Source organism: Cynoglossus semilaevis, chromosome 16 (assembly GCF_000523025.1).
Source record: "Cynoglossus semilaevis isolate Cse_v1.0 chromosome 16, Cse_v1.0, whole genome shotgun sequence".
Classification (NCBI taxonomy): domain Eukaryota; kingdom Metazoa; phylum Chordata; class Actinopteri; order Pleuronectiformes; family Cynoglossidae; genus Cynoglossus; species Cynoglossus semilaevis.
In genome coordinates this window covers 2,069,108-2,078,769 of record NC_024322.1, presented here as the reverse complement: position 1 = coordinate 2,078,769, position 9,662 = coordinate 2,069,108, and the positions used below count along the sequence as shown (strand labels likewise).

Genomic DNA, 9,662 nt, shown 5'->3' with positions numbered 1-9,662 from the left:
GCTGGACAGTGGAGACTTGGAGTGTTCACTCTGCATGAGGTCACTACATGCCCACACACATGCATACTCAAACTGAATGACAGACAGACGACAAAAAGTACAGGCACCAAATAAACTGAATGAGCTGTTGACTCGTGTGGTTGTGATTCAGATTGTTCTATGAGCCGGTGACCACTCCCTGTGGACACACTTTCTGCCTCAAATGTCTGGAGCGCTGCATGGACCACAACCCGAACTGCCCTCTGTGCAAGGAGAATCTGTCTGAGGTACACACATTTAATCACATTTCCTGAAGTTAAATTGGAAATAGACAGTAGTGGGATTGAATGTGAAGTATAATTTGGTTAGGGAAATGAATGACGAGGTCAGTTTAACAGGTTTAGCAGTAGACGAGGAATGGTGGTGTGTCTGAAGCTAGCAGAAGTACTAAAACTTTGTTTGCCAGCTTTTTGTTGTGCTTCAGAAATCTATCAGTTTTCATACTATGTTTGTCTCTTGGTCTAAGTACACCATCTCCTGGTAATAACCTGTAATTACACCAGAGAACTAGAGCACAGAAAAATAAAAATGTATATGGTAGAGTGCGGCATAGGGCTCCAGACGGTACACACTCAGCCGTTTCCTGTGTTGCCAAAGGAAACAGCAATTGATAAAAGTAAATAAACTTTAAAAATGCTCCAACTACATTGATTAACTAATGAACCTCGGGCCCTAATAGTTCATCCTTCTTTTTAATTCCAGTATTTAGCCACTAGGGGTTACAACAAGACATTGTTGACAGAGGAAGTGCTACAGCGTTTTCTCGGTGAAGAGCTGGCAGAGAGGAAGAAAGTCCACGAAGAAGAGATGAAAGAGTTTTCCAAGTAAGTGTTGCACACAGTATACACACAATTCTGTCTATTTTTCATCGAAAACCAATTTTATATTTTTTGTTTTCGTCGTCTCGTGTAGTTTGAACCAGGAAGTGCCCATCTTTGTGTGCACTATGGCCTTTCCCACAATCCCCTGCCCACTTCACGTGTTTGAGCCTCGCTACCGCCTCCTGATCCGACGTTCCATGGAGAGTGGGACGAAACAGTTCGGCATGTGTATTGCTGATGATTTGAAGGGATTTGCAGATTATGGCTGTATGCTGCAGGTGAAACCATTCACTTGGCCGCACAATGTATATATGAAATATCTGTGATTCACTCAGAGTCAATGTGGTGAATATCGTGTGTGTAATGTATATATGAAATATCTGTGATTCATTCAGAGTCAATGTGATGAATATCGTGTGTGTGTCTGTGTGTGTGCGCAGGTGCGAGATGTGAAGTTTTTTCCTGATGGGCGATCCGTTGTCGACACCATTGGTGTGTCCAGGTTCAAGGTCATCAGCCATGGCCAGAGAGATGGCTACAACACAGCAAAGATTGAATATCTGGAGGACAATAAAGTGAGCGGAGAGTAGAACATGGCTCTGGATTATATTGACAATCCAACAAAGAAACACATGTCTCTGAAAGCCTGCCAGTTGGACGTATTGTTCTGCATTTAAAAGGAAATAACAAGCATTTGTTTTCAGGTTGAGGGTGAAATTCTGACCGAGCTTCTGAAGCTTCATGACTCCGTGTACGAGCAGGCCAACAGCTGGTTCACCTCACTGAAGGACAACATGAAGAGCCAGATACTAAGCCATTTTGGACATCTTCCCAGTAAAGACCTCGACCCACAGGTCTGAAGAATCTTTGTAGATTAAAATGTGTATGTAGCAGAGTTAGAAAATGCCTTCACTTCACTGATCTAAAACGGAATTATTTTTTATTCGTTTACATGGTGGGTTTAAAAATCAACTGCACAAATCCTGTTCGAAGCTCGGTTTAACATCTAGGCTAAAGGAAAATAGTCATAGGTTTAACAATAATGACACAAACAGTGTGTCCCTCCAGGCATGCGACTTGAGTTACTGTGTTTTTTTAAGCAATTTTCTTTATGTACGTCTTGTATTTTGTAGGCTAGTTCCAGTGGTCCAGCCTGGTGCTGGTGGCTTCTTGCGGTGCTTCCTCTGGAGAACCGGGCGCAGCTAACCATCTTGGCCATGACATCCCTGAAGGACCGACTCATCGCCATTCGTAGGGTCCTGATCTTTGTCACCCGCAAGCGGCCACGGTGACCGCTGAGACGCCCAGCGAAAGATGCTCAGGCTTCTATGCAGTTCAGTTACTCATTTACTCCGTCACTTGGTCAGTTGTCAAAAGGGACACATCGAGGTATGAAGTCAGGATGAAAATCCCTTTCTCCAGGGTTGGTCCTCCTAACAACACATTTTGGCTGAACCAAACTACGACACTTTCAACACTAGCGACCTCTCACCTCTTGTCTTCTAACCAGATGGGGGAAATCAGGCCAGAAGAATATTGTTGCTTCCATTAAAGTTTCTTCTGGGTGATTTTCTTAATTCCATTCTGATTGAGAAAAAGAAAAAAAAAAAGCACCACCAACAACAACAAAAAAACCCGCAGCGCAGCAGGGCCTAGCTGGTTCCACCACAGACGATTCTCTACAGTGGTGTCAAAATAGCTTGAATGAAGAGACTGAACCTCTTCACTGCCACTAATGCTGTGTCTGTGTCACTGTGTGAATGCATGTGTGAATGGGTGAACAACACAGACACGGTGAAGCTCCAAGAGTGGTCAACAGACCGACAGGAAAGTGCTCCACTGATGTAATCTATTCACCATACTTCAATGTTAAAGCTGTGTAAGTAGGAACGGGGCCGCACAGGCGCATGTGTGAGCATAGAGTCTGCATCACTGAAACACGGCTGGTCAAAGTAGCCACAGCTCCCACTCAGGAAGTGGTTCATACTGAACATCTCTTATGCTTTTTAACAATCATTTAGTTGTGTTGTGGAGGCGGACAGGTGTGATGAGAGAGCTAACACTGTGGCAGTGGAGAATCCTTTCATGCCTTTGTTGCTTTTCTCACTGCTAGTAGAAGCTAGGCAAACCGTGCTTAAGCTTGGATCCTCAACAAAATTAAATCTAAATTTAATAGAAATTAAGAAAGAAATTGTGCTGACATTTTGATTCGTCAGATGGTCTTTTTAGGGTTTGGAAAAGGTTAGTGACTGGGAGATAGCATGCACACAATTTGGAAATCTAGAAAAGCTGCTGCGACAGCATATGCCCAGCTCTCTTTACTGTTACATTTATTCATTTAGCTGATGGTGTTATTTAAAATGGCCGACAAGATGAGAAAAAACAATCAAGCTACATCGAGGAAATTTTGAAAGAAGACTGCTATGTAGTAAAGTGGGACTTCTTGTCTAGGGTGGAGATAGAAGGGAAGTAGCTGGGTCTTCTGAATAGCTTTTTGAAAATAGGCAGGGATGCCCCTGTTATGGTGGTTTTCAGTAGCTCATCCCACAAGCGTGCAACGATCTGTACCAGGAGCTGAGTATCCTTTTGGGTTAGATATGGCCCCATCTTTCTTATATTGAATGTAGGATTGGGTTGGCTGAGAAAACCAGTAATTCATTTTTGGAGAGGTTGAACTTTGATAGCCTATATTTTGGGTTTTTTTTGTACTCATAGGATGTGTTTTTTATTCAATGTCCAAACTCCAGAAGTGCACAATTCCCAACAGCTTCTCAGGTTTTTGCTGTTCAGATGCAGTGGTAGTGTAAATTCTCAAGCACACGTGTGTGTGTGTATATATGTTTTCGAAGGCCTACCATATCATCAAATGCATCATGTTAAGACATCTACATCTCAGGTTTATCTCAGTGATGCTTAGATGCTTTTTTTGCTCGAGTTCTGGTAAGGTATAGGATTTCAGTGGGATGTTGTACATAGGATTCAATCATGATCATGGTTAGTTTGAACTATTGTGAAATTGGCTTTCCAAGATCTTGTTAGGGTGGTGATGTGGATTCTGTAGCATATTAGCAGTTTGTAACGTACTTCCCCCAGTGACCCAAAAACCCTGACGTTATTTCAAGCATATGTTCATTTTTAATTTCTAATCAAACACTAATTATGCAAAACACGTAGTTAATGCAGCAGATCAGTGAAGCAGACTCTACTCACTAGTGCGTCCAGTGTTGGCCTGTCCCTATGACTAACCAAACCAACCCTCTGCTCTGGGAAGTTTAAGGGGGTGGGGGGGGGGGTCAAATGTTACTATACAAATGAACAAAGCAGTATTCAACAGGAGCTGTGACCAAGGTGCAGTTTCTTTGAGGGCCACACGAATGTGGCAGCAGCAAGTTAAACAAAAACACTGAAAATATGAAGCAAAAAACAGGAAACTTTCTACAGGAATGTATTGCCTGGCTGTCGTCTATGGGATTTTCTCTCTGGGGCTGTCACTTTTTCAAAGGTGAAACTTTTTTGTGACTGGATGTTCTGGTAATGTTAGTAGAACTAAGGACGCAAAAAAAATTTTTTTACTATGGCTTGCTGGCATACAGTGGGTACGGAAAGTATTCAGACCCCCTTACATTTTTCACTCTTTGTTATATTGCAGCCATTTGCTAAAGTTAATTTTCTTCCCTCATTAATGTACACACAGCACCCCAAATTGACAGAAAAACACAGATTTGGTGACTTTTGCAGGTTTATTAAAAAAGAAAAACTGAAATATCACATGGCAGTTATGTATACATACATATACATATATGTATATATGTATACATACATATACATATATGTGTATATACATACATATACGCACATGTATATACACATATACATATATGTATATGTGTATATACATGTGCGTATATGTATGTGTATGTGTATGTATATTTATATATATGTGCATATGTATGTATATGTATGTATATATGTATACATATATATATTTACATATATGTATTTATATATATGTGTATATACTGTGTATAATATATATTTTCTTTTTTGACAGCCCGACTAACTACTCACGCACACAGAATCGATGAACAACGGCATTGACAGAAGCGACGACACAGCTGCTACTCTTCTTCCTACCTGAGCCAGAAATCCTGAAACAAAACAAAAATAACTGCTGCCTCAGCTGTACAGTACGGCAGCGTTGCGTACCTCATTCAGTCAGATAGATAAGCGACTGGCGCCTTGGAAAATCCGTTTGTCGAGTCGGTATTGTGATTGTGCCCAAAACAATGTGACACAAACACAGACGACTAACAAGAACAAGTGCAACTCCACGACACTGTGCATCATTCGTCCTGCCGTTTTTTGGACGTGTGGTTAAAAAGGAGCCGTTCTCATTCTGCATTTAGGAATGTCCAGATTCAGTGGAATCTTCTTAGATTCGTTCAGTCTGGAGCTTAAATGTGTCCCATTGTAGCAAATCTCTGGCTTTCACACACCGACAGTTATATTCCGTTTTTTTAAATTTTTTTTCTCTCTGTCCTCGAAGTGTAAGTATTGGTGAAATATTATGTTAGATGGTTTTTGTGTTTTATCAATGTCTACTCAGAGGCCTTTTTCGTGCTTTATTTATGGAATATTTCAACCTTTTTCTTGTTTTACTTTTTGTCTCCTCCTCTGTCTCTTAATCTCCCTCTGTTTTAATCTCAATTCTCCTCTCAGTGCATCAGACTAACTGCGGTGCAGTTACAGCGCTCACAGTTGTCCTGTGGAGTTTTACCATAAAAATCAATCTGAAGAAAAGATATATGTCAGTTCACTACAGCGTCCTGTCAGCACCTTCAAAATCAATTCGATGTGAATTGCCCAAAACAGGGTATGAAAATAGTGAAATTATAACAGTGTTTTGACATTACATAAATGACATGGCGGGCGAGTGACTGTGAACGCTAAGGTTTTTGGTTCAAACCAACCGTTCTGTGTTCACATTAAATGTAGACTTGTTTCCACAGGACACCTGCTGCGGCTGTAACTGCATCGTCAGTGTGCAAGTGCACTGAGTTTCTCTGTATGATTCTGTCCTTCAAGAGTTTGTGACTCCACTGCAGCTGCTGGCTCTTCAAACGGGAGCAGTGTTCACACGTGCTGCATTTTCCTGCTATATTTGTACAGAGGGAGCTCTTCATACCTATTTTTTATTGCAGAAATAAAGACAGTTCAGTCTTAATCACCGGTCTCTCTGTGTTACTACAGGTACTGTCGACGAGTGACGAAGGCAGGTTTTAGAAAACCAACAAGGTAAACATTACGTTTAGTTTTCTTTGAAGGGCATTTTGTGGGTAGTTGATTATCCACAAGCATCTAGACCAACAGAAATACTACATTTTCATTCTATTATAGATTCGTATAGTGTCATTAAGTATGGAGCCATTATCAACACCCAAAAATTAATTTTGACTTTTCTTTTAATTTTATTTTTAAATAGGTAAATCTTTTTTCTAATGTTTTGTGCACGTATCAAATATATATATCAAAGTTTGAGACCTCATGCACATATCGAAGTTCTCGACCTGGTGAGTATGGCCTCCATTCATGGATTTGTGTTTCAGCTTCTTTTTTAAATGACGTAGGTACAAAAGCTTGCATTTTATGAAGATTGTTATTTTAACTGTCCAGAAGGGGGCAGCGTTTCTTTATAAAATGGTATCTTGGCGTGTAGAGTTCATGGAGAGGTTTAAATTTAAATATTATAAATTTGACTACATTTATAATATTACTGTTAAATAAGTTGACAACAATCCACTTATCACGGACTACAACGGACTCATTTTAAAATTTTTAATAAGTTAATATGATAGTGATCACCAGAAACGTTTTTAACAATGTTTCACTTAATGGCAGTTTACTTAAAAAACAATTCTGAAGTTCTTTTGTTCTGGACAATATCCTATTACGTTTCTAAGTAAGGCTGGTTGTCTTTTCATTTTTACATACGATTTTTACATGACGATTTGTCAAAATGTACATATCATATAAAGTACACCTTTAAAAAATTGCAAACATTAACTATTTCGCTCGTTCCCAGTTCATAAGCACTAATAGCCTCCATGCTGCCTTCGAAAATGGATTAAACAAATTGGTCAGCCGCCGTGCCTGATACTGACCTTTAATAATGTAAGTCTTTACAGTCAACCTCTCCAGAAATAGGACATCTCTTTCTATGACGTAGGGCCTTACAGTATCTTGATCCGCCCCTGCTGAGAGAAAAGAAGGGGCGTGGTTAGCGAGAGAGAGAGAGAGAGAGAGAGAGGGAATCTTAACATTAGAAGATAGTCGGTATGTAGCAGCGCGAAGCAGCACACCGGGATTACGACGAGGCAAAACTCTGCTTGGACACAAACAATAGGAGCGGCATTGAAAATATAAAACAGCCGACGATGATACGAGCCTTGTGTGCTTGAAGTAAAACCGAAAACTTGCCATTTTCCTGCACATTTTCCCCGTTTTTGAACGAAAATGGCTAACGACTCTCCGGCTAAAAGTCTGGGAGAGATAGACCTGGCATCTCTGCGGGTGAGTATCCGTGTGCACTTGCGTGTGTGCTTTGTCACTAGCAGGGATAATTGCTGCAAAAACCGACATTTGTTTTTATTTCTGAAGACATTTAAGAGCACAACGACACCGTTTAAATAGCATTTTTCATTAAAACCTCAGCGCCGGAGCTTCTTTTATTCTCCTTTGTCTTATATCCGCCCTCCCGCACCACAGGCCGGGCGCTGCCGGCTCTAATATCCAACTAACCTGACTGCATTAAGGAATTTATAGGGATTTTATTAATAACTTCCTTTCAATGTCGTTTTTGTTCCACATTGCAGGACCCTGCTGGGATTTTCGAGCTGGTAGAAGTGGTCGGAAATGGCACCTATGGACAAGTGTACAAGGTTGGTGTGAGCCTCCATCTGTGGGTGTATTTTGTGTGTGCTGAGGCAGAAACTGGAGCACAAACACACACTCCTAGGTTTTTCCCTCCTCATTTTAAGATGTCTCCGTATATTTATGATATATTTGCCACTACTGCACCAGGAAACGCTCTGCTCATGATGACATAATACCTCGGAAGCACAGACATCCATTTTTTTTCTCTTGCTAAATTATCATTGCTGCTTATCCAATCTGGTCTCAGAGTGGTACCTCCTCTCCTCTCCTCATCTTTTATTTCTCTTCTCCCCTCCTCCCCCCTCTTCCTTCTCTCATCCACACCCCACTAAAATATTCCTTCCATCCTTACGGCATTTCTTCTCACACATCACTCCTGACCTCGTTCGTATCTATGACAGCCTTTATCATGTTGACCGTCTCGTACGCCATTAGGTGGGCGGTGTTTCACTGCGCATTTGTGCACACTGCTGCCCAGCAGGCCTTTTTCCCCCCCTGATGGAGTGGATCTTGCTGCATTTGTAGGGATAGGCTGGTGCATTCCCATTCCAGTCCATTAATGCCGATGAATAGGCTGAATAATCCATGGATGTATTTTATTGTCGTTTCTGTTTTAATTTTGTCGGTGTGATAAGAAATAATCTTCCATATTATTTCTTGGTTTTCTTTTGCTAAATAATACGAAAGTCAGAATTAAATGATATAGCTGTAGATACAAGGAAGGCTTTGTTGAATGGTGGTTGAGGACAAAGCTAGTTTTGTGGAGATTTCTGTCTGTTTTGTAAGGAATGATTCAACTCGCATTCGTCTCTTGATAAATGGATTTATTAAACTCGTATTATTAGTACTCATATTTCAATATGAAACCCTGGTGCCCATTATATCAATCACAGACTTGGTTGAACTAGTCAGGTAGTGAGATGTCGTAGTTAACCTAACGGATTGACAAACGAACCATACCAGTTCTAACAAAGTGTGTCTCTAGAGAGGTTCGGTAAACATTTTTCAACCTTTGCTTCTATCATGCTCCATTTGCATTAATAAAAGTTACTGCTCCAAAATAATTTGTTTATTTAATAAGGATTTTGAAAATATAGTTGTTTAAAAAATTGTATCATTGTTTCCAAATAATTCAACAATTTTATAATTACCTTGGAAAATTTGTTGGCATCTGGACACTAACTGCAGACCTTCTCACTGTTGCCTCACAGCAGCTACGTTAATAATTGAGTAAAATAATCATCAGCTTTTTACAAATTATAAATGGATATAGTTTTTATAGGGTAATAAAACATTAACTATTGTATGCATGCATTCATTCATCTCCTACCGCAGTATTTTCCAACCTTGGGGTGGCAGCCCCATGTGGGATCCCTTGGAATGTAAATGTGGTTCGTCTGGAATTACAAGTAATTCAGTCATTTAAAAGAAAGTTAAACTAAAAACTAATTTGGCTACTCTGTATTTGAAACACAGTATTACGAACATGATCAAAAACTAATTCTAGAAAGAAAAAAGTCTCTGGGGTGGCCAAAAATGTGATGTCAAAATGGCCGTCTGGCCCTGGTCCATCACAGGGCCTTATATATAAAGAGCAACCATTCGTACTGACTCCTGGACCTATGGTCAGTTTAGACATTTTAGACAACCCAATTTAGTTGCTATTTAAATGTAATTACTGTAAACTTACAAAAGAAAACCATGGTCACGTCGCAATCGTGTGACCCTATTTGCTACAGCTCCAAGAGCAGTATCAGCAGGATTGCATCCGATTAATTTACACATGGGTAACAAGGAGTGACGTTCGAAGGCTAGCAGGAAGGCTTTCAGATTTTGAATGTGGAGCACACATGTGAGCAGCATCTGAGA

General features: G+C 40.3%; 2 protein-coding genes across 24 annotated transcripts in view; both read left to right on the top strand.

Annotated features, from left to right (window-relative positions):
* Nucleotides 1-6,084, top strand: part of lonrf2 (LON peptidase N-terminal domain and ring finger 2) — a 12,570-nt gene extending 6,486 nt beyond the window's left edge. The window contains exons 7-14 of one of the 3 annotated variants that reach the window (XR_522799.3): nt 1-39; nt 152-266; nt 742-863; nt 952-1,138; nt 1,301-1,435; nt 1,565-1,714; nt 1,994-2,249; nt 4,912-6,084. The exon at nt 1-39 is cut by the window's left edge and continues 61 nt beyond it. Coding sequence is in view for 1 of the 3 variants with exons in the window: in XM_008327944.3 (XP_008326166.1) it covers nt 1-39; nt 152-266; nt 742-863; nt 952-1,138; nt 1,301-1,435; nt 1,565-1,714; nt 1,994-2,152 (907 nt within the window). In the remaining 2 variants the exon portion in view is untranslated. Of the gene's footprint in view, nt 40-151; nt 267-741; nt 864-951; nt 1,139-1,300; nt 1,436-1,564; nt 1,715-1,993; nt 4,535-4,911 lie in introns of those variants that run through there. The other 2 variants (XR_003052249.1, XM_008327944.3) reach the window with 2 other exon arrangements.
* Nucleotides 6,085-6,133: 49 nt separating this feature from the next.
* The window catches only part of LOC103391611 (mitogen-activated protein kinase kinase kinase kinase 4), a 76,528-nt gene continuing 72,999 nt past the window's right edge, over nt 6,134-9,662 (top strand). For 13 of the 21 annotated variants that reach the window (XM_025063942.1, XM_025063940.1, XM_025063933.1 and 10 more), the window contains exons 1-2: nt 6,344-6,430; nt 7,733-7,798. In XM_025063942.1, coding sequence (XP_024919710.1) covers nt 6,359-6,430; nt 7,733-7,798 — 138 coding nt within the window. In that variant the 5' untranslated portion in view covers nt 6,344-6,358. Of the gene's footprint in view, nt 6,156-6,343; nt 6,431-6,910; nt 7,431-7,732; nt 7,799-9,662 lie in introns of those variants that run through there. The other 8 variants (XM_017039901.2, XM_017039895.2, XM_025063934.1 and 5 more) reach the window with 6 other exon arrangements.